We start from the raw sequence: 25,077 nt of genomic DNA, 5'->3' as shown, positions 1-25,077 counted from the left end.
AACGAACGATTATCGTTTAGATTCGAACGATTTAACGATAATCTGAACGATAATCGTCCGGTGGAATAGGGCCCTAACTCGGATCTCTCCAGCACCTCCATAGGAATGAATAATGCCGCAGGTCTCGTGCCGACCCGCGGCTCTATTCATAACACAGAAGCCGAGGCCCGATATGGAGATCGCTGGGGAGTTCGGAGGTTGGACCCCACATAATTTTTCTTGGAATACCCCTTTAACTTAGTGGGAAGAGAAAAGAAAGAGCTGTTGCCAGACTCCTTTGTCATACACCCCCCAAACACTGAATTGAGAGAGGAGAGAAGCTCCTCTGGTGGCGTGTTCTCCCCAAGAACAAAAGGATTGGGATTGGGTGGTTCAAAGTCATCAGGCTCAACTGTTTTCTCCCCTTACATCTGTCTTCAGGGGAAATGGTTGGCTGCTATTGCCAGAATTGATGTGTTTTTTTTAGCTTGTCTGATGTGTATGACCAGTCTCTTTTTTTAACAAAGCATTGGACATGGTAAAAACCAGCATGCCCTATACTATTTATAATAAAGTTGGCCAAACCCACATCAGTAAAACAGTTGTCTTGATGGGAAAACACTCCCGGGCAAGAAATATATAAAAATGCAGTAGAGGTGCTTTAAAAATGAAAAAGAAGGCGTACTCACCTGCCCTGATCCCCTCCAGCTGCTATTCTGAAGACTTCCGGTCCTCTCTGATGTGCGCTTCTTTCTGCCTCCTATGACATTTCATGTGAGCTCTTTTACTGAATGGATCATAACACTGAGCACAAGTTAAATGTCAGTGGAAGCAAGACGCATGCAGCAAAAAGGAATGAGAGACATCAGAACAACAGCTGTGGGGGATTGGGGAAGGTGAGTATGCCTTCTTTTTCTTTTAACCACTTTACTGCATTGTAATATATTTCTTATGCTTAGAAAACCCCTTCAGGAAAGCATATCCATCAAGACAACCCTTTAATTACAATTTTCTATTGCAAACTCTTTGCCAAAGCTAGTCATTTTGGTGGGATCAGCTGACAATGTAATGTGAACAGTGACCCCCCCAACTGCAGCTTTTGAAACCTAACATGCCTGATCCTGATTTAAGAGGTGCCTGGTTTTCTTCCCGTCCCTGTTCAGAATACATGCAGTTAAGGACTGCTAAAGAAGTTGGATTTAACCCTAGAGAGCCTAGCCTTAGGGGTTTGGATGAGGTTCGTTTCACTCTTAATGATAGCAAAGCTTTCTGATCAAGAGGGCAGGTGAAAAGAGTAAGTAGCCAAGTTGTTAGTCGGTAACAAGATATTCAAAAGGAATTTCAGATTTATTGAATTCTAACGAAAAAAAAAATCATACCGCTTTTGTTAATTTTTTATCTTTGCCAGTAGGAAGGGAGGCAGTATGGAAAACAAAAGCACAGCAAAGATTCCCCTGAGGAGGTGTGTGTGCGAAACACGCCTGGTACAAGGACCCGATACAGTGTGTTCATTGGGACTGGTGGGTGTTATAGGCTTTGGGAAACTTGCTGGGGAAGGAGACACATAAAGTATTGCTGGATATGGCATGCGGGGCTTCTTCACACCCTGCCGGACTTGATTGACAGGTCTCTTCCTTTACAAGGCAAAAAGCTGAAAGACCACCAGCATCCCGTACTCTTGTCATGGTAATGAAGGGGCCTGTGCCTCTCTTTAACATTTAAATCTATTAGCTACAATTTACATTCCACACTGCTGACACTGTTAGATATTAGGACAAGGAGACAAATGGTAGCTTTCATATACCTGTCTGGGCTTCGATAATATACAAAAATGTTTTTTTCCCTGGTGTAAAGAGGCTTCCCAATGTCCTGAAGTGTGAGGGCTATAACGCCTCCGTGCTCCCCCTCCCATCCCGATTCCTCCTTGATTGACAGTCACCTGGAAACCGGACCCTGTGCTTCCTGTGCTGCACATACACATTGTGCACAGGTGTGAGATTTGGAATCCAGGATTTAGCTCCCAGGGTACTGCCAATGAAGCAGGCATAGGGATGGGAGGGGGAGCGAGGAGGTGTTATAGCCCTCAGCACTTTAAAGAGGATGTACCATCAGGTAAATCCTCTTTAATCTGACCCAGGGATAGAACAGCGCCATCATGGGGAATCTTGGCCGCGGTCCGTTTTTTGAACCGCGGACTGGTTCCTGTGTACCGCGCCGTTCTATCCACGGGTACCGGGCCGGAGCTGAAGCACAGGAGGCGGGGCGGCCTGCCCCCAGTGGGAGGAATCCCCTGCCCCTCTATGACGCGGCTCCGTTAGAATCAATGGAGCCGCGTCATAGAGGGGAGGGAATACCCTCCTACTGGGGGCAGGCCGCCCCACCTCCTGTGCTTCAGCTCCGGCCCGGTACCCGTGGATGGTACATCCTCTATAAGGAGACTTGGAAACACCTTATTGACAGTACGTTATAGGAGCGCAGACTGATCTCCTTGACCTAAGAGCTATCTAACAGTGTCAGCAAGTAATTTTGCAGTTGGAGGATGAAAAGCCGGCAACAAACAACACAATCCGGTTGTGGAGGAAAATAGACAACACTCTGGTAGCGATTTTGCCGAAAGGTGCAACTTCCATCAAAAATTTTGTGACAGTGTCACTTTAAGGCTCTGTGTCTACAGATATATAAATCCTTGTTGGCACTTGGCAGTCAACCACATCAACAGCTTCTCAATGGCAGGATTAGCTGACAGAGCCTGTAATTAGCACTGTCTCCTATGACCGCTTGGCATTAATAAATAAGAGGGACAGAGACATCACTCCCTAGAGTTTCGCCACCTGAGGGGCATCCATGCATAGCGAAGAGGAAGAAGCCAGACTGCTGATGCAGGGACACAAGGTGCAATTAAGTCAACAAATGTCCAATTAGGAAAGGTAATAGTGTCTCCGTCTGAGGCCGACCAGCAGGTCAGGATCCAAGAATCACAGGGGATGAAGCTACAGAGAAATCCTAAATACATCAATAATACACTAACCGGGATAGGGCTGAACAGGAAAATATCATATACATAGGAAAGGTGGGATACAGCTCTGGATGAGCATTCCTGATGCATGCACAGCAGCTTGCCTATGCTAAAGGTTAAAAAGGGGGGGTTATGACGCTGACACATGGCAATAAATGGTACCTGTAATTTAAAAAAAAACTTTTGATATGGCATAGAGACACAGACGGTTGAGCTCATAACACTCAGATGGAAATATTTGATGTGTCCCAATTTTATTTTAAGTGTCACATTATAACTTCTAGGCTGACGCACCGTCTTTTGTAGGCCATCTTTTATGACGTCCGTCATTTTGAGACCAAATAAAGTCCGTTATTTTGCAATGTTTTATGTGATTTCTACATAATGGATTTGGTTTGGCCTTAAAATGACTGACGTCCAAAAAGACGGTGTGTGAACCCAGCCTAGATGTGATATAAAGCATGTGTGCGATTTGCATAGAGACATGTCATGAGTTTTGATCGGTCCAGTTCTGAGTGTTCACACCCGTAGCGATCGTGAAAACAAGCCGGGAGAGGACCTCAGCTGCAACGTGTCCACTCTGAGGGTGGGTTCACACTACGGAATCTGCGCGGATACGTTCCGGCGGATTCCGTCGCTCGTACCCGCTCACGGCGCCCGTGCTATAGACACCATTCTATGGCCAGGCGGATTCCGCCATCCACCAAAAGAATTGACATGTCTGCACGCCGCCAGGAGCAGGTACGAGCAGGAATCAGCCAGAACTTATCCGCGCAGATTCCGTAATGTAAACCCACCCTGAGTTAGAAAAAAAGCGTCAGACTTATAATGGAGCCCGACTGGAGCTGAGAACAGACAGTGGTGCAGCGCAGTCCTCTCCCCGCTCGGTGCAGGTGTGAACACTCAGACCCGGACCTATCAAAGCTTTAGACATGTCTCTGTCCCCTGTCAAAAATGTTTTGTAACGACAGCGACACTTTAAAGCGAATGTATCATCAGTACATTCGCTTTAAGATCTGCATATGGATAGAACGGCGCCGGAGCAGGGATGCCGGTGCCGCGGTCCTTTTCTTGAACTGCGGCCTGGTTCCTGCATCCAGCGCCGTTCTATTCCCGGGCACCGTCCTGGGGTGAAGCACTGGAGGCGGGCCGGACCCCAGTGGGAGGAAACCCCAGCCCCTCTATGATGCGGCTCTGATTGTGGTGCTGGATGATCATTGTCACTGGTCCCAGCGACCCCGCTGATTTCAGTCAGTCAGCCCCCTAAATGCCACAGTCAGTAGCTATGACAACATTTAGAGGTTGTCTGACAGGTTCCACATCAGGTGCCAATCGGTTACCAAGGTCTCCATGTCGGCCATAGTACACCTGCTACTACCCCAGCCCCAGGCAAAGCTTTAGGCATTAAAAAAGAACAACCTGCCCCATAAGAATCTATCCTCATAGAAATGTATGGCTCAGAGGGGCAAAAATAATGGTTGCACCCTGTCTTCTAAGTCACCTGATCTTTCAGTACTGGAAATAGTTGTTATCACGTGATCGGTGACCATAAATGTTGCAAAACTACAATTCCCATCATACCGGTACAGCCTTCGGGAATTGTAGTTGGGCAAAAAAGCTGAAGCGCCACAGGTTAGGGATCAGCGGTACAGACTCCCAGATAGAGGCAGAGAACTCATTTTACTTTACGGCAAATTATTGCACAACGCCTCGCATCCGTACAGCGAGGCAAAAAACTACATCTCCCAAGAGCCCTTTCTACTTCCTTCATTGTCACGTGGTATATTCCAGCCAATCCACACAAGGTAGGAGTCTTGAAGACAGGCGACAGTTCCCGCAGCCGACCAATCAGAGAGCAGCTGCGTTATTTTAAATGTGGTTTAGCGCAACGGAGCCTTGTGATCCGCGGATATAACCGAACCGGCGGTGAGTGGCGGAGAAAGAACCGGGGCTGCGGGCGAGAGGCCGTTACTAATGACAGGGTGCAGTCCTTGCTGCAGGAGGTGCTGGGGCTTGTAGTTCCTAGGTGATGTCTCCCCAGTCTTGGGCATTGTTCACACCAGTTTGTATAGTTTTATGCGGATTTTGCTCTACAATGTGTATATAAGACGTGTGGAATCTGCTTTCCATTGTTTTCTTGCTATAGTCCCCACTGTGTAAACTGCAGGTCTGTATTAGCTGTAGGTGGCGCTATAGTAGTCACACCTTGTGTTATGTTTTATTGTTTCTCTCCATGTCCAGCTGCCCCCCAGCATGGCACAGGGTGGAGACGAGTGGGAGCTGTGTAAGGAGAATGTGCAGCCTCTCCGCCAGGGGCGAGTGATGGCCACCCTGCAGGAAGTGCTGTCCCAGCAAGACAGCGCCCACCACCATGCCATCCAGCAGCAGAAACAGTGAGTGACCCACCAGACCTCCTCCGTGTGTTATGTGCACCATCCCCAGGGGCATTGCTGTCTGTACACTCCTATATCGCAATGCTTGAGCACCGGCCGGTAACCGTGGAAAGAACGGAGCCGCAGAGGGGAACCGGGCCGCAGTTTGAAAAATGGACCGCTGCACCGGCTTCCCCATGACGGCGCTGTTCTATTCCTGTGTCAGGTTAAAGAGGACATACCTGGTGGTACATCCTCTTTAAAGGGAACCAATCGGGCTGATATGGTTCCCTGAACTGCTGTATACAGCTCCTGCAGCAGGAGCTGTATACCTGAAAAAAAGGACACGTGACAGGAAGTGGCGGGGAAGGAGTCATCTGGGCGGCTCCCCACCCGTATCTGGTCACCAGAGGTCCTTTACTGGCCTCTCTGCCTGTCAGTCATCCCTCCGAGTGCGCTGACAGGCAGAGAGCGGTGACTAGATACAGCGGGGAGCCGCCCAGATGACTACCTCCCCACCTCTGCCTGTCAGTCATCCCTCCGAGTGCGCTGACAGGCAGAGAGCGGTGACTAGATACAGCGGGGAGCCGCCCAGATGACTACCTCCCCACCTCTGCCTGTCAGTCATCCCTCCGAGTGCGCTGACAGGCAGAGAGCGGTGACTAGATACAGCGGGGAGCCGCCCAGATGACTACCTCCCCACCTCTGCCTGTCACGCGGGATTAAAGTCCTTTTTTCATGTATACAGCTACTGCTGCAGCTGTGGCTGCTACATGCAGGAGCTGTATGCAGCAGTTCGGGAAACAATATCAGCCCGATTGGGCTGATTGGTTGACTTCAACATGTCCCTTTCACTTTAAGAAACTTTTGAAGAAATTTTTTTTTTTTTTTGTAAATATATTTTTATTGTTTTAACAAATTCACATGACAAGTGTTCAAGTCATATAAGTGGGTTAAGAAAACCCTATACAAATGATTACAGAACAAAATTTAAGGGGAACTATCAGCAGGTTAGATAAATCTCCCCTGCTGATATGTCCCTAGACACACTGGGCACTGAAGAGGAGGGTATGTCTCTTACCTTCCTTGTAGGCGCCATTCCCGTGCGTTAGCAGTGTAATCCTCGGTCTGGAGCACTGTTGGGGAGCGCTATATATAGTGAATGTACATGAGGTTACTTATATGTTATATACTGTATAGGATCACTTACCCTGCTGCTGCCTATTATAGATTGCAAAGGGAGCGTCCCGAGGGGTTGGCGGCGTTCTAGAACCTGTTTTGGGGGATCCTCATTGCAACCTAAAGAATAGCCTGGGGGACTTAGAATAAACTGAAGAAGATGAAGAGCACCCATCTCAGTATATCTAACACATTTACGCTTGGAATAACTTAAAGGAGAAGTCCGGTGAATATTTTTTTTTTTTTTTTTAAGTATTGTATTGCCCCCCAAAAGTTATACAAATCACCAATATACACTTATTACAGGAAATGCTTTTTTCCCTGCACTTACTACTGCATTAATGCTTCACTTCCTGGATAACATGGTGATGTCACGACCTGACTCCCAGAGCTGTGCGGGCTGTGGCTGCTGGAGAGAATGATGGCAGGGGGACACTGAGGGACACAGGGCACTGGAGGGACACTGAGCATCCCCCTGCCATCATCCTCTCCAGCAGCCACAGCCTGCACAGCTCTGGGAGTCAGGGTGTGACATCACCTTGTTATCCAGGAAGTGACATCACCTTGTTATCCAGGAAGTGACATCACCTTGTTATCCAGGAAGTGACATCACCATGTTATCCAGGAAGTGACATCACCATGTTATCCAGGAAGTGACATCACCATGTTATCCAGGAAGTGACATCACCATGTTATCCAGGAAGTGACATCACCATGTTATCCAGGAAGTGAAGCCTTGATGCAGTAGTAAGTGCAGAGACAAAAGCACTTTATAAGCATTTCCCATAATAAGTGGATATTGGTGATTTGTATAACTTTTGGGGGGCTATACAATACTTTAATAAAAATTTTCGCCGGACTTCTCCTTTAATAATCCCCCTGTGTGTAGATTTCACTGTTACCTTTCATACCGTCAACCTTGTATCCATTGCCAGTGGTCACACATGCTCAGTGCCTAATGCCCAGATCCTTTTGTACTTGGGCAGCGTAGTGATTCCTGTTATTCTATAGACTGCCAGTAAGAATTGGGGAGATACAAGCGACTGGATACGTTAGGTGAATGTTCTCAGATTGCATCAATAGAAGGGACGACCCCTTTACATAGGGTATACAGTATAATGTGCTGGAATAATCTGCCCCTCTCTAAAAAGAGCCACCCATGATGTTTCCCTGGTGACATAGTTCCTAACAGGTCATATGGGTTGGGATATAGGCTGATCAATGAGCGATCGATATGTAGATTGTGACCGAAAATCCTGATAAAGACAGTTGTTTAATTTGTTAAACAGTAAAAATATATGTGCGGATATATAATTTTATAGAAGAAATATATGATTTTTTTTTTTTTTTTTTTTTTTTTTTTTTTAGGGCCTTTGAATTGGAGCTTCGCTTCTACACTGGAGATGACCCTCTGGATGTCTGGGACAGGTATGTCTGTAGTCATCATGTATCAACTAATGACAGAAGAGATAATAAAAGAGTGATCGCCGGGGGACTGACTGCTGAGATTCCACCAACCATCAGAATGAGTGTAACCATGGTTCCATCTATTGTCTATGGAACTGACAGTAGTAATGGAGTGATGTACATGGCTATCTGTCAGTCTGTGGTTTCTCCGGGACCGCTGTTCTCCTGATCAGTGTGAGCTCCCTGGTTGCCGGACACCATTAAGGGTGCATTCACATGTACAGGATCTGCAGCAGATTTGAAGTTGCAGATTTGCTTTGAATCTTATCTAGGTTATCTGCTGCAGATCTGTGGATCCTGTACGTGTGAACGCACCCTAAGGGTATGTGTACACTACGGAATCCCGATGGAAAATCCGTCACTGATTCTGCAGCTCCCACCCGCTCGTGGATTCTTTGGACGGACGGTGGAATCCGCTTGTGCATGGAATGGAGTCTATGGCATGGGCGGAAATGCGTGGAATCCGCAATGGGTTTTTCGTTGGATTCCGTAGTGTGCACATACCCTAAAGAAGTAGTCCAGGGGAGGCAAAAAGAGAAGTCATATTCACCTTCATTTACTCTCAATTGTTCCCATCATAAGGGCGTCCTTTTGAAGTTTTTCTGTTAGCGGGTCTGTGATGGTGGCTGGGTCTGTGCCAGTTCTGTATATGGTAGAAATGTTGATCATCATGCTTTTCCTATGTTGTAGGTATATAAAATGGGCAGAACAAGCGTTTCCTCAGGGCGGTAAAGACAGCAACCTGGCCCCACTGCTGGAGAGAGCGGTCAAGATATTCCACCAGGAGCCAAAGTATTACACTGACCTGCGCTATCTCACCATTTGCCTCAAGTTTGTAAGTTCAGCAGAATGTCTCGTTTCCACTATGTTCACCATCTAACCCCTTAGTGTTACTGTCTCCCCCCAAAATAACCTTTGACTTGTTACAGTCATGTCAAAACTTTTGATCAGATGGGGCAAGTTTCTGTATCCAAGCTGTGGAGTGAAGTGCAGAGTCGCATGCTTCTTCCACCTCTATGCTCCTCCTGGAGCATAGAGATCTCAACCGATCTTTTGACATGTCTGTGTAACATGCCAAACATTGTGACCGTAACGCTTTAAGGACATGACCCATGTTGGCGTCAGACCTTTACATTTGGTGGGTCAGCTTATTGACCTAATATGATGGGGGTAGTAATAACCTAAGCATTTCATTCTGAGATCTTCTCTCCCGTCCCAGGCACACTTCTGCACCGAGCCGCTTGACCTGTACAGCTATCTACACAGCCAAGGGATCGGTATTCTACAAGCACAACTCTACATCACATGGGCAGAAGAGTATGAAGCCAGGGGCAACCACAAGAAAGCGGATTCCATCTTCCAGGATGGCATCCAGTGCAGAGCTGAACCTCTGGAGAAGCTGGAGACTCATCACAAGTGAGCAGCTCCTGATCTAAGCCTGGTTTTCTATCAGTGTATTAGTACATACTTTTGGGGGGATATTCACATGCGCCAGCCTTTCTGTGGCTGTATCTGAATAGGTAGCACAATCTCTACTCTTACGGCAGACATAACCCCCATTTATGTTTCTTTAGCAGATCTGCGTGTGAACCAAAACGTTTGTCTACCCATTTGTACGCCTTATTGAGAAATATGGACATCATGGTGGGGGAGCTTTAGCTTTGGCTGTCCAGGCATGATGGGAGTTGTAGTTTTCCAACAGCTGGAGAACCAAGGTTCTCTACCCGTGCTTTATACTGTCATCTTTGAATAACCAATTTACCAATATCAATTGGGGGTGGTCAGACTGCTGCGGCCTTTCCCGATCATGAGAACAAAGTCTCTTGTTCCTACTTTGTGATTGGAGTAGCGGTCGAGCTTACATGTTGCCACTCCATTGACTTTCTATAGGACTGCTAAAGAGTCAGTAAGGAGCGGCCAAAGTGACCTCACTGCAGAGCGCTGCCTGAATATTCATGAGCTGGCGGGCAGATTGGTAGACCTATTAACTTATTGCGTCCATCTTCATACATCGACATGTTCTATAGCATTCCTTGTACTGTGTTTCAGACAATTCCAGGCACGAGTCTTACGCCAGGTAATACAAGGAGTCAATGAGGGGGCCGACACAGAGGAATCTGAGATGGCTGAACCACAGCGCAGTTCACTGGTTGACCTAAAAACCAAAGGAAAGAATAAAGTGCGAGCTCCAGTAAACCGAGTGGGAGACGCTGTGAAATGTAGGTGCTGGATGTTCCCCGCTCCTCATGTTGTTGTGCAGGGCAGGAAAGCTATAAATGTATGTTTTCTCCTTTTCAAGCTCGTAGCCTCGGCCCTCTAAGCGCTCCTCCTCAGCAGATCCCGAGCCGCTCCGGTTTTGCTGTATTTGATGAGAATTCGGGAGTCTCGGGGGTGGGAGGAATGGCCCCTCCAGCTGTGCAACCCTGGGCAGCGTTACCACCAGCCCGAGCCAAAGAAAATGAGCAGAAGGCAGGACCCTGGAACTCCGGAAGGGTAAGTGCTGATACTATGCATCATTGGGGCCAAGTGAAATACGTGAGTGTCCATGAGTTTCAGTGAGGTCCGTCATAACTTAGGGGCTTTGTAGTGGTCAGTATGGTTTGTATCCTCTTTGTAGATAGTTCACTGGAAGGTTGGCCAATAGTCTCATTCATGGACCTGGGAATAGTAAAAGGGGTGCATAAGCATATATCCGTGCTGCCGCCTGCTTACTCAGCATACATCCCGTAAGCACCTTCTGCTTTGGTGTGCGATACCACATTTTGGCAAGAATTGTCTTTATTTCATGATAACAGTGTCACCGAGGCCGGTCTGTGCCCACCCTGCCCTCTGTCCACCGCCATGTCTTCAGGCTGTTCCTGCCTCCTTCAGACTGACTGACAGCCAACTCGCGTTGAAATCCAGCACAGCTGGAGATGAGCAGTCTGTCAATCATTCTGAAGGAGGTGGGCGCAGACCATGTCTCAGACCTGCCTCTAAGACTGCCAGCTTACCTACAGAATTCCCTCTAAATAGGTAACTGGAAACTTGGAGGAATCCCTGGAAACTTGGAGTTTCCCTTTAATGTGCTCCATACACTTACATTATGAGGCTGTCTAGCTATGTGACACATAGATGGGAGAGGACCATGTCTTCTTTTGATCACAGTCTGAACACTTAGAACAGGAACCATTCAAACCTTTGATGTGTATCTCTGACATGTCAAGTGTTTTTTCTTTTGAGGTCTCTTAGGTGGTAGGCAGTCAATGAGGGGAGATCCGCGCACTGTGGCAGCTGCATGCAACACTACCATGACCAAATATTGAGGACAGTGGCTAGAAATTTACCAGCAAAAATGGCAACCACTGGCCACCACATACCTTGGTTTGGTTGTGTGGCTGCTAAAAGTTGTCTGCTTCCTAAAGAGGCCTGTTGCTTCCCTAACCATCCCTGCTTGGTTTCCTGCATAAGACAAGAGCCATGCCTTTATTAGCCCATGAATAGATGTCATTGTTCAGGACACTTTTCTCTTTTCTTATGGATTTAGTTGTAAAAGCCCAAGATCTTTGATTTGTATTACATCCATGACAGGGATTTTTTCATTTCAGCAATCCCGCAGCAGTCGCCAGTCCGCGAGCAGCGAGCCGCCTCAGAGCGTCCCCAGCTTCACGCCTTATGTGGATGAAACGGCCGAGCAACAAACTGTGTAAGAGTCCTTCAGGCTAACTTATAAGGTTCAGAAGTGCTTGGTCCTTCGGTAGCCTGACAAGAGTACGCTAAACATCCCCCATACTACCATCTCAGTGTGTTCTCATTGGTTTTCCCTTTTTAGAACCCCTTGCAAAATTAACCCTTCAGTCAGCAACGTCCTAAGTTCTCGTAAGCCTGGGAAGGAAGAAGATCCGCTACAGCGGCTGCAGAGCCATTCAGAAGGCAAAGAGGAGATGGTCATGTACTGCAAGAATAAAGTGTACGCCGGTGTGGCGGAATTCTCCTTAGAGGAGATCCGGGCAGAGATTTATATGGCGAAGATCCGCAAGAAAAGAGAAGGTTTGTCCTAAAGTAGTAGGTATGAAAGGGAGGGGATGTTAGAGACAGGCTGCCTATATATACTTGCCTGCACTATATAGGGCACAGGTCGCTGGTGATGTTACATTCTCTTGAGGACTTACATTGAGGGCTTCTTGAGGACCTACATTGGCCCATTGTAATGTAGGTTACCTTACCATATTGCACTTGTAATGGTGGACAAACGCAAAACTAAGTCTATCCTACTCTTCTGCAGAAGAACTCCAAGCCTCCGCTCTACGTAGATTAGAGATGGAGAGGCAGATTGAAGAAATGGAGAAGAAGCTTAAAGGAAAATGTGTTACAACTCAAGGACCAGAGGATAACCAGGTACATAGTCTTTTTACATCAGAAGTTTATCTCTGACTTTATTATATGTCCCAGAAACATGTAATATTTTTGCTCAGACCTCCACTGATCGTTAGATGGAGCCTGACCACATGGATCAGCGCTTGCTTGCCAAGTGTCATGACCTGTCTATAGGAACAGGGATGGGGATACTTTACATATATTAAATATAAAGTTTAGTTTCTTTGTCTTATTTCTGTGTGTACAGTGACTGGTCAATCCAATGCAGAAGCTACAGCACACAATACCCCTCCCTGACCTAAATTGTGTGTATGATAGAAGCCGCTGACCTACCCCACATCACTGGGTGGGCCTGCTATCTTCCCATACGTTCTGACATCTTCGCTGTTATGCCGTTTGTTCTTGGTTGCTAGCAGAATCTAATTTTTGAAAACTCCCTGTTAATCCATACACCGCCGACTCTGATTTCTAGGTAGAGCCAATGAGAGAGTCACTGTTTGCTAAAACTAGGGGTAGAAGCATATAGATCAATGGGGGTCTTAGCACCTGGACCCCCACCAACAAGTCTTGACATATCTCCTAAAATAAGAGATCCCATAAGGTCAATTATATACATGTGAGATGGTTGTTTTCACATGGGGGATGAGCTTGTAAGTGGCGGTAGAGCGGACACTTTGCTGTAGCTTCTTCTTTGGCGGACGTGCACAGTATTGGAGCCCAGGGCTCAGCACACAGGCCGTGTTTTAGGCGTCTATACTGAACATGAATTCCCTTTCCCTTTGCAGCCAGAAGACTCCTGTGTTCTTAGGAGACAAAGCTCTGAAGTTGTTGAAGGTGGATCAGTGGAAAGTATGGTCACTGCTTCTACAGTCCAAAGGTAGGTGTCCAGACACATGAAACATGGTGGGATAGAGAGTCACTCTGGCTTTGTGATCTGTTCTACATGCCCATGCTTTAGCTGCTTATCCCTTATCCTATAACAAGCTGATATCTGGGGTTCTGACCTCTGTGACTCCACTGATCCTGAGAACGGGATGGATTATATATGCAGCAAAAAGGGAGAAAACAAAGCTGTATGTATGTGTGTGTATATATGTGTAAATTATAATATATAGTATAATATATGTATCTTTGTTTTCTCCCTCTTTGCTGTGATCTACATTGATGTCTTGACTTGTAGTCCTCCGTTCCAGCAGTAAATTACCTGGACCTTAGAAGCCTGGGTTGTCTCACTTTATAAAATTGAGTGGTGTGCAGCACCCCCTGCTGATCAGATGTTTGAAGAGACTGTGCCACTTGTGCAAGCCTCGTAGTTTCTTCAGCCTTTACCAGCACTCACACCATTTATCACTCACTACATCTCCCAAAAATAAAAAGATTAGGCACGTTGCAATCTAACACCATGCTTCTCTCTGACATCTGCAATTAGACATAAGACGACTGGTCGATCCTGCCAAAAATCAACAGATCAGCCATCTTTATTCTCTGTGGCCAGCTGAAGTGCATGCTAGTTTTATCAGTTACTTAGAATTGTTTATTTCATTCATTCCCTTTCATTTCCAGCATGGAGGTCCTTTCTGGGGTTCAAGAGAACGTTGGCGCTATGGGTGAGTTAGGATTTAGTACACACACACACACACACACACACACACACACACACACACTACAATTTTTTTTTTTTTTAAATTACATTCTTTTAAGAAATATTTCATGTTTGGCAGCAGTCAGGGGTGACATGGCTCCTCTACTGCCCCCAATGGCTGTGTCGGGATCTGCAGGGTTGCACAAGCCCTGGTTCGCCCACAGTTCACATATGACTAATGCTTTACCATTAGAGATGAGCGAACCTGGAGCATGCTTGAGTCGATCCGAACCCGAACTTTGGGCATTTGATTAGCGGTGGCTGCTGAAGTTGGATAAAGCCCTAAGGCTATGTGGAAAACATGGATATAGTCATTGGCTGTATCCATGTTTTCCAGACAACCTTAGAGCTTTATCCAAGTTCAGCAGCCCCAGCTAATCAAATGCCGAACGTTCGGGTTCGGATCGACTCGAACCTGAACCCGGTTCGCTCATCTCTATTCAGCATGCATGTTGGCTAAGCTTCCCCTGATTGCTATTCTAATGCATGTTGGTATTGGACTAGACATTAGATTTGGGGAATCTGTCTGCGTTATCGCTGCAGCCATGGCATAGTGTAGCAGAGCAAGACCCAGACATCGCCTGATGGACCAAGTGACATTAATGGGGGTTTTTAGGATTTTTTTCCAGCATGGTGTCCATTATTTTAACACACTATAGTGCAGTGATATATTGGATGCCACTAAATTAAATATCGTCCTTAAAGTTTATGAATCTGTTTATCTGTGTATTTTTTTGTCTTAATCGTACTGCAGGATCCTCCCCAGCGCTCTCCTCCAATGTGCCATTCACTATATTTGATGAGACCTGTGAAGCACAACCTGATATGTAAGTATCCTCAGTCATCTAATCCACTGTACTGTGCCCACTCCTGACCTGTTCGTTTTAGTAAATCCTTTTATTCCCTATGAAGTAACCATTTTTGATCCTCTTCTCTTCTAGCACTGTGTTGTGTCGTTCCTCTGTTTTTATAATAAATGTATTGCCAAATAGAATAGTCATCTGGGAGTTACCTGCTGGGGGCGTGTCCCTCATTGTCAGCTCTGATTGGATGGTCTCACAATGCAGGGATACGCCCCCAGCTGGTAAAACCCAATAGAGATCATACATGTCTACTAAGAAACAGCAGATCAGAGGTTTACGGAAAGAGGTTCCAGACTTTTTGTACAAGGATTTAATAAAATAAAGCTCGGACAAGGCCACGGGTTCTATGTAAGCAGGTTATAGTATCTGCATTTCCTTTGTTTCCACCAGTCAGGGCCATCCCATGCACTACAGATTGGGTTCTAGCCCATAATAGTGAAACTATACCATTCGCCGGGAGATGTAATTGGAGTCTATACATAATCTCATATGTTGTCCGTCTCTTATAGTGACGCCAAGAATAGCATGCCTCCTCCCAAACGTCGCCCACTGGCATCTGTTTCAAGAGCCCTTGTAAAAACAGATGCCCCACTTTCAGTAAGTTAAAAAAAAATAATTACATATTATTTATTTTTTTTTATTTTTTTTGTGTTTGTGTTATGTGACTCTGTACCCACAATCTGTCCCCCCAAACCGCTTGTACCTTCAGATAGCTGCTTTTAATCCAAGATCTGTGATGCAGTTATTGTCCTAAAAAACAACTTTTAAACTTGCAGCACCGTGCCCAACGGCCGGAGCTTATATAATCTGTGCCCTAACTTTGCACCACCCCTCCGTCCCTCCTCCCCACCCTCCTCATCATTAGGAATGCCACTGGAACATTTTCTCCTGTCTGAACATTTCACAGGTGCCTTAACGATCCAGCCCATGTGCCGTGCTGACACAGCTGATGAATAGGAGGCAATCTGCCTGGAGCATTCCTAATGGGGAGGAGGGACAGAGAGGTTGTGCCAGCCTAATGTATTCAGTCTAGGCCACAGTCGTTGGGCACGGGGCTGCCAGTTTAAAAGTTGTTTTTTAGGACAATAACTGCATCACCTGCTGAACGGACCCCAGGACACATCTTGGATTAAAAGCAGCTATGCGAAGGTTTGGGGGGGTCAGATTGTGGGTACAGAGTCTCTTTAATGCACAATGTAGCTTGTACTTAAAGGTGTAGCACAGCTCAACACGTTTTCTGCTGCTATCTGTGTTATAGTTTGGGCCTCTGTTTCTCCGCCGCAATACCACATTTACTTTTTAGTGGGGACCCAGACAAGTGTGGTGACCTTAGGCCACCTCTTCTGTCGTGCACCTTCGTCTTAGTCAGCACTTAGGACTCGGATGTTGCTTCACATTAAAATGGTTTCAGAACCCTGATGCAAACTCTCTGCTCTGTTGCCTTTGTTTCTGCTCCTTTCCTGTCTAATGTACATCCTCTAACAGACTTCCTGCTCCTGCTATACACTCTAGTTAGGAATTCAGTGATCTCATAAAAAATAATTAGTGACATCAAAAGTTTTGATCGCTTGTGGTTCAGTGTTCAGACCGCAACCGATCAGGAGAACGAGCTGGGGGAAGTCTGCACATTCACTCTTGGCTCTGAGTCTGTCTCAAAATAGACTTGGTCGGCTGCATAGACTTGTGGCCGCCCAAGTCAGATAACACAGAGATCACGCAGTTGTGGACCTCTCCCAACTCGTCTGGTTGCTGTCTGAACACTTATACCAGGACCGGTGAGAGACAGACCCTCGATATGGTAACTTCAGTGTTTTCAGTATGATTCTTTCTTACAGGACACCCTTGATGATATTGAACACCTGAGTGAAGACGCCATTGTGACTGGCTCAAACGGAAACAAAACTTTATTCACAGACACTGAGGACACCTGTGACTTCATGAGAGCCGCTCATCTGGCATCCACTCCCTTCCAGAAGACCAAGGATGAGCTGCAGCAAGGCGGCCTGGAGAGAATGCCGCTTAGAGAGAAGACTCCTGTGTGTGAGAAGTCCTACAGACAAGTCGTGTGCCCCAAGGAGCTGAGGTGGAGCATTATACCAGTTCTCTGGCAATACTTTATACCTGAGCTGAAAGAATAGATAGTGTGTGACTACTTATCCATCATTTTTTAGCCCCATCTTAGAAGCCAGCCAGGAGGACACCCGCTCCTCAGTGTCTTCTGTGTCATCCATCTCTGCCAGTTCTTCCTGCTTATTGGCTTCCAAGACGCTGATCATCAAAGACAACCTGGATCTGGTGTCCCAGATGTCTGGAGTATATGAGCAAGCTCTGGGTAAGCCTCGGAATTAGTCAGTATTAACTCTTTATAACTCCTGGTGTGTGTGTTCCTGTACTGAACCTATTCATTTGTAAGACCAGCTGTAACCTTAGAGTTACACCTACGCTATAAGAAGACCTAGAATTGGCTGGGATACTAGGTATAATGCTGGCTCTGTATTCTTCTGAGAGTATGGAGAGTGTTCACATCTAGACTTAACCAGGGCATTGTGTGTTCTTTTCAGTCTGACACAGTGCTCTCTGCTGCCACCTCTGTCCATGCCAGGAACTGTCCAGAGCTGCAGCAAATCACCATAGAAAACTTCTCCTGCTCTGGACAGTTCCTGACATGGACAGAGGTGGCAGCAGAGAGCACTGTGTCAGACTGGAAAGAATTCACCACTTCCTAGAAGTAAGTTGCAGATCTCCTATAACTTTCTGTCACCAGTTGATTTGAGGTCCCTTCCCCCCTCCTGAAGGAATACCCCTTTAGGGTAGCTTCACACATACCGTATCTCAGCTGTTTCTATCGCAACTGATATTCTGCTGCGGATCTGCAGCAGATTTGGCTAAATGAATGAACATAGCATTAAATCCGCACTGTAAAATCTGCTGCGGATTCACAGCAGATTTTACAGTGCAGAAAATACGGTACATGTGAAGCTACCCTTTAAATTGGAATTCCCTACTACAGTATATGAAAGAAGGTTTCCAGTGGACTATGGACATTTTTTTTCATCATGAACTTGTGTTTGCGTATCTTTGTTATATTTCAGATGACGCCACTGTATTAGACATCACAAAACTGCAAAGCAACATACTGGAGTCGATGCCTGAACTATTGGCATCCGAGGCGATCATTCGGGAGGGTGGGCAGATGCCTGCTCTGGATCAGGAGACTGTGCTGCTGGGTAAGCCAGGAGACACACATACAGCTGCTAAGCTCTGATAGGCTGATGGAGAACCCTTCAACTAGGGCTGGGCGATTATTCAAATTAATGGAGTGAGTAGTGTGCCTGTCACTATGTGCGTCCGATGGGGCCATCTTCCTAGAAGTCCTGTCATGTTTCCATGTATTACAACCTTCATACGGTAGTGTGTGGTGCTAGTCAGTACTGCACCCATGTAGTGATGTCTGTACATGCTGCTCTACTACTACCCCCAATACTACTCCCAGTACTGCTGCTATTACTACTACGCCCACTACTACTACACCCCTCTTTTTCTATGCTTCTACTGTTACCACACCCCTTATACACTATGCCTCTACTACTACACCTATCATAATTAACAAAAAATACATTTTTATGGTGCGTTCACACCTACAGGATCTGCAGCTGATTTTCTGCAGCAGATTTCATTTAAATAACTGAACACAGCATCAAATCTGCTGCAGATCCTGTAGGTGTGAACGCACCCTTAAAAAATGTAAAAAAAAAACGAGGAAAAAAAAAATTATTTTTTGGCCATATCGCCCAGCCCTACCTTCAACTAGAATGTTAGCTCTCATAGTTTGGGTCTGGAATCCCTGCAAGTGGCCAGGAGACCCTCTAAGGTCACACAGTACCCACTGCTTGTATTTTAGACTGTATTCCCATCTTCTGATATGGTGAATCCCAGTGATATTTCGTAATATGATTTATGGACTCTGCGGTTTTTTAAATTGATAGCGCTGCAGGCTGTATGGTTACTGCCTATGAAGGGAGCTGCAGTATGGCTGCCGTTACAGAACTGCGATTTATGGTCTCCCACAAGCCACTTCCCATTGAAGATGATTTTTACTGGAGTTTACTCTCTTTATAGGCACCGAAACCTACCAGCTTAAAGGTGAAGTTGTTCTGGGGGACAACAACAGAATTTATATGGGGGCCCAAGCAGATTGTGAGATGGAAAATGAGAAAGGAGTGGCATTAAAGGTTTGAATATATATATTTTTTTATGTACATTTATGGCACAACATTTACCTGTGACATCTGGATGGCTGAAGTTAGGTTTAAAGTGGCCCTGTCCTTTTTTTAAAATAAAAACTTGTCAAACATTTTGAGTCCCGAGACCCCCAGTGATTGCTAGAATAAACTGGGAGAAGCTCTCGGCTGAAAGCTTCTCTCCTCTTGGCAGCAGATTGGATGAGTTTTTGTAGAATTTGCAGCAAGGAGAGATGCATTGGGCTGAGTGCTTCTCCTCCTTAATTTTACTGATCGGTCAGGACTTTGGCACCCAGATTCTGAACTTTGACATCCAATTATTATTTTTTGCAGATTGTAAAACATTTGTTCCAGCTTCCAGCAAGTTCTTTTATACATAATATACTCAGTGTTACCGTTCAAATTGCAAGCTCCTAGGGGGTTGTTCACACATCTGCAAAATTCTGTCCGTGTACTGTCAGTATTCTGTGGACCAGAGTTCCCAACAGCATGCTTCGTGATACTGGGAGCTCTGAAAGTGTTTAAAGGAAAAGTCCGGTGAATATTTTTATTAAAGTATTGTATTGCCCCCCAAAAGTTATATAAATGCCCAATATACACTTATTACGGAAAATGCTTATAAAGTGCTTTTCTCCCTGCACAGAGCTTCACTTCCTGGATAACGTGGTGATGTCACTTCCTGGATAACGTGGTGATGTCACAACCCGACTCCCAGGGCTGTGGCTGTTGGAGAGGATGATGGCAGGGGGACACTGAGGGACACAGGGCACTGGAGGTCACTGAGCATCCCTCTGCCATCATCCTCTCCAGCAGCCACAGCCCGCACAGCTCTGGCAGTCGGGGCGTGACATCACCATGTTGTCCGGGGCGTGACATCACCATGTTGTCCGGGCAGGGGCGTAGCTACAGGCTGATGGGCCCTGGTGCAAAATTTTAGCTTGCCCCCTCCCCCACCCCCCCCCCCCCCACACACAGCGCACAGACACACAGAGCACAGGCTCACACACACACACGCACAGGCTCACACACACACACACACACACACACACACACACAGGCTCACACACACACGCACAGGCACACACACACAGAGCACAGGCACACACACACACAGAGCACAGGCACACACACACACAGAGCACAGGCACACACACACACAGAGCACAGGCTCACACACACACACAGAGCACAGGCTCACACACACACACACACAGAGCACAGGCTCGCGCACACACACACACACACACACACACACACACACACAGAGCACAGGCTCACACACACACAGAGCACAGGCTCACACACACACACACACACACAGAGCACAGGCTCGCACACACACACACGCACAGGCTCACACACACACACACACGCACAGGCTCACACACACACACAGAGCACAGGCTCACACACACACACACAGAGAGCACAGGCTCACACACACACACACAGAGAGCACAGGCTCACACACACACACACAGACACACACACAGAGCACAGGCTCACACACACACACACACAGAGCACAGGCTCACACACACACACACACGCACAGGCTCACACACACACACACACACACACACACAGAGCACAGGCTCACACACACACACACACACACACACACAGAGCACAGGCTCACACACACACACAGAGCACAGGCTCACACACACAGAGCACAGGCACACAGAGCACAGGCTCGCACACACACACACACACACACACACACACACACACAGAGCACAGGCTCGCACACGCACAGACTCTCTCACACACACACAGCACAGACACATTTATTTTGAGGAAACTTCACTTTGTCAGCAGCTCCTGGCCTCGCTCCTCCTCCCTCCTGGTGCCGGACCATACTCTTCCACCCCTCCCCCTCCTCCACATGGACAGCAGAGAGGAGCAGGAAACAGGTGATGGGGAGGATTCAGGACCCCACACTGCAGCGTTAGGCTTCCTGCAGAATCACAGGAGGCAGAGAGGCAGGAAGCGGCAAGGGAGCTAGGGGCCCGGTCGCCATGGCGACCGTGGCGACCCCTATAGCTACACCACTGTATCCGGGGCTCGACATCACCATGTCATCCGGGGCTCGACATCACCATGTCATCCGGGGCTCGACATCACCATGTCATCCGGGGCTCGACATCACCATGTCATCCGGGGCTCGACATCACCATGTCATCCGGGGCTCGACATCACCATGTCATCCGGGGCTCGACATCACCATGTCATCCGGGGCTCGACATCACCATGTCATCCGGGGCTCGACATCACCATGTCATCCGGGGCTCGACATCACCATGTCATCCGGGGCTCGACATCACCATGTCATCCGGGGCTCGACATCACCATGTCATCCGGGGCTCGACATCACCATGTCATCCGGGGCTCGACATCACCATGTCATCCGGGGCTCGACATCACCATGTCATCCGGGGCTCGACATCACCATGTCATCCGGGGCTCGACATCACCATGTCATCCGGGGCTCGACATCACCATGTCATCCGGGGCTCGACATCACCATGTCATCCGGGGCTCGACATCACCATGTCATCCGGGGCTCGCCATCACCATGTCATCCGGGGCTCGCCATCACCATGTCATCCGGGGCTCGCCATCACCATGTCATCCGGGGCTCGCCATCACCATGTCATCCGGGGCTCGCCATCACCATGTCATCCGGGGCTCGCCATCACCATGTCATCCGGGGCTCGCCATCACCATGTCATCCGGGGCTCGCCATCACCATGTCATCCGGGGCTCGACACCTTAATGCAGCAATAAGTGCAGGGAAAAAACACTTTATGAGCATTTCCCGTTCAAAGTGTATATTGGTGATTTGTAAAACTTTTGGGGGGACAATACAATACTTTTAATAAAAATTTTCACCGGACTTCTCACAGCCGTGCAGATGTGTGGATGTCACTTTTACTGTCTGCTGCAACACACAGATCTACTGTGTAAATTCCGCAGCATACCGCTCCTGTGGGTAAGCTCCCCTGATGACCATGTGCTCTTCTTTCAGGTGGACTTGAAGCCTCTTCCTTGGGATTTCTACATTGTGCAGCAGCTGAAGGAGAGACTTGGTGAAGCATTTGAGAGCCATTTTGTCGACCAATGTGAATGTTATCTATATCAGGATGGATGCATTACCCTGTACAGAGAGATCTGCCCCTTCACCATCCAAGTGAGTGCTTGAAATGGACATTTAAACAGTGGCTCAGACCCTCTGCGATATCATACTTCTCCCCTATACTGTGGATAAAGGGCATTTAGTTTTAAATCCGACAACCCTTTAAGCCCTCACAATGTTGCGGTCCCCCTTGTCATTCACTACTTAGTTATCATGTCCCTTTCTCCCCAATGCAGGATATACTTCAGGACCCCGAAGAACTGGCGAGCCAAGTTATCATCCTGTTTGCCTACAACTTATTGAGTCTTGTGGAGAAGCTGCACACAGCAGAGATGGTCCATGGAGACTTGAGACCGGAGACCCTACTGCTGGATGCTGGGTCAGTGCTGCCATATTACACATCATACTATGGTATCCACACTGCATGTGATACAGGGGTTATATTAGGGACCCAACCACACACATAAGGGTTATATTATGTCTAGGTAAGGTTCTTCTTTGTAAAATTGTTAGAACGGAGAAGCCTATAGGATCTAGGTGCTATGACGTTAGGTGTCATTCCAAACACGTCTTCTTCCATAGACTCGCCATTGACTTTGGTTTTAATCCATCTTCTTCGCTCTCCAGGATCTTCACTCTCGCCTCCTGCACAGAGATGAACAATTGCGTGAAGCTGGTTGACTTCTCTCGCAGTATGGACATGAGACTGTGTCCGACATTGACAGCAAAAGCTTTTCCAATAGCACAGAGCGAACACGGACAGCAGATTCTCGGTGCCCAAACCTCCCCCTACCAGGTAAATGGGAAAGAAAACTTTTTTTTTTTTTTTTTGCTTTATTCGTTTTGTATAGAGATATAGGGGGCGATTTATCAAACATGGTGTCAAGTGAAACAGACTCAGTCGCCCCTAGCAATCAATCAGATTCCACCTTACATTTTCCAAAGAGTCTGTGAGGAAGGAGAGGTGGAATCTGATTGGTTGCTAGGGGCGACTGAGTCTGTTTCACTTGACACCATGTTTGATAAATCTCCCTCATACTTTAGTTTTCCTGTTTATGGTTTGTCGGTATTTGCATCTTGGAAGCTTAGAATGTAGTGAATAGGAATTGAGCTCCTACCCTGAGACAGATGCTTTGTCTCCTTCTTATATTGTCTTTGTTGCTTCCCCCTCAGGCGGATCTTCTTGCTATCGCTGATGTGGTCCATTTGATGATCTTTAAGAAACACCTTCAGATTCAGCAAAAGGATTCTTCATGGGAAATCACTCAGAAGTTTACAGGGTGAATAAGTAGATTTTATCATTAAAGGGGTTATCCCGAGATGATCGGTGGGTGCTGGTCTCTAGGACCCCACTAATAATAGTGGTCACTTGTCAGAAGTTTTGCCAGAGAACTGGGCTCTTCACTCTTTGGCTCAATGCTGGGGATTTTCTAGTAAGTCTATAGAGACCTTCTCCTGCAGAGCGCTATGGCTATGCAGGCATGATTGGTATTACAGAAGAGCAAAGTGAAGACTGGTTTGCTATTATAACCTATGAAGGGGAGAGGGGCTGAGGGGGATGAGTGAGTAGGAAGAGCAGAAAAGCAGCCCAGAAGTTTGGAGACTGTCTGGGCATATAAAACGCTGGATTCTGAGATCATAAAGGTCACTGCTAGTCTGAAGGTTGGTTGGAGAAGATTGCGGGATGTAGTGTTTTGCACCCTTGTTTTTCCTCCTCTCCATGCTCCCTCATCCCCCTCGGCCCCTTCCTTCTCCATAGAGCATAATGGACACAGAAATCCTACTTCTTCTGAAGTGAGGGCGGGAGGTAGGAAAACAGCTTTTTGAATACAGAAGGAAACTTTTACTTAATAAAAGCTATAACAGAATAAATATATATATATATATATATATATATATATATATATATATATATATATAATATAATATAATTTTTTTTTTTTTTTTTGTGGTACAATTGGCAAAGCTCTCAGTGGGGTCTCTTCTGCGTTTATGCTCTGGGGTCCATAATATCTGAGCGCTGTCAGTAAAGATGCCTTCTTCCTATCTAATCGGACTCTGCTTTGTTGCAGGTTGTGTAATGAGAGTCTATGGAACACCTTCTTCTCAAAGATCTTGAACGCAAGCCACGGGTCCACTACAGATGTATTGAAGGAGGCGAAGGACAAGATGGCGGAGTTATTTGACAGCTGCTTCCTAGAAGAAGTTTGCAGCTATTTTATCCAGCTGGAAATGCGGCTTCACTCCTTGTGATTGTCAGGCGAATAATTGTTTTATATTAGGCTGTTCACTAATGTTGCTTTCCTTCCTGTTTATATGTTATATAGAATAGATATTTATGCCTCCTTTATTCATTGTTCTGTACTTTTTATTACAGAGATTTCTAGTAAACTTTTTTTTTTTCCACATCTTGCTGTCTGTATTGTTTTAAATAGTGTTTTCCATTTCTTTGTGGTGTGTTACTATGGTACAGGGGGAAACTTTGGTTAATTTGAGTCCATTCTTTCAGATTGCAGTAAGTTTTTTTTTTTTTTTTTTTTTTTTTTTCTTGGAGCTGCCTTGCGGCAACCATTGGGGAATTGTCTGAATCTGACTTCCATAATGCAATGGTGTCATCAGAACTAGGAGATGGGTCAGACAACTGATCTGAGGCTCCTATGACTTTTATTAATATAAGTGAAGGGTGACCTCTAGTGGACAACTGGGGATAATACTGGACATGTTAGGAGTGTCACGTTTTCAGTATCTAATCCAACCTTTAGGGTCCATTTACACAGAGATTATCTGACAAAGATTTGAAGCCAAAGCCAGGAATGGATTTGA

General features: G+C 46.6%; 1 protein-coding gene across 2 annotated transcripts; it reads left to right on the top strand.

Moving 5' to 3' along the window:
* Nucleotides 1-4,822: 4,822 nt before the first annotated feature.
* BUB1B (BUB1 mitotic checkpoint serine/threonine kinase B) lies at nt 4,823-24,641 on the top strand. Of its 2 annotated transcripts, XM_069950484.1 has the most exons (22): nt 4,823-5,388; nt 7,915-7,974; nt 8,704-8,848; nt 9,233-9,429; nt 10,063-10,232; nt 10,313-10,506; nt 11,601-11,698; nt 11,825-12,042; nt 12,278-12,390; nt 13,155-13,246; nt 13,933-13,976; nt 14,766-14,838; nt 15,384-15,471; nt 16,710-16,957; nt 17,046-17,206; nt 17,967-18,101; nt 18,994-19,106; nt 22,147-22,308; nt 22,491-22,633; nt 22,882-23,050; nt 23,428-23,534; nt 24,327-24,641. In XM_069950484.1, the coding sequence occupies exons 1-22, from the start codon at nt 5,249-5,251 to the stop codon at nt 24,505-24,507; spliced, it is 3,051 nt and encodes a 1,016-aa protein (XP_069806585.1). In that variant the 5' UTR covers nt 4,823-5,248; the 3' UTR covers nt 24,508-24,641. The 2 variants fall into 2 exon arrangements, with proteins under 2 accessions (XP_069806585.1, XP_069806587.1); XM_069950486.1 differs by lacking the exon at nt 17,967-18,101.
* The last annotated feature ends 436 nt before the right edge of the window (nt 24,642-25,077 follow it).

The sequence above is a fragment of the Dendropsophus ebraccatus genome, chromosome 13 (assembly GCF_027789765.1).
Source record: "Dendropsophus ebraccatus isolate aDenEbr1 chromosome 13, aDenEbr1.pat, whole genome shotgun sequence".
In the NCBI taxonomy this organism is placed as follows: Eukaryota; Metazoa; Chordata; class Amphibia; order Anura; family Hylidae; genus Dendropsophus; species Dendropsophus ebraccatus.
Note: the sequence above shows the minus strand (reverse complement) of the source record. Positions and strands in the feature narration are given on the sequence as shown.

Coding starts and splice junctions, on each gene's coding strand:
- BUB1B (XM_069950484.1), top strand. CDS start 5,249: ATGGCACAGGGTGGAGACGAGTGGGAGCTGTGTAAGGAGAATGTGCAG. Junction 8,849..9,232: donor TCACCATTTGCCTCAAGTTT/GTAAGTTCAGCA, acceptor CTCCCGTCCCAG/GCACACTTCTGCACCGAGCC. Junction 11,699..11,824: donor ACGGCCGAGCAACAAACTGT/GTAAGAGTCCTT, acceptor TTCCCTTTTTAG/AACCCCTTGCAAAATTAACC.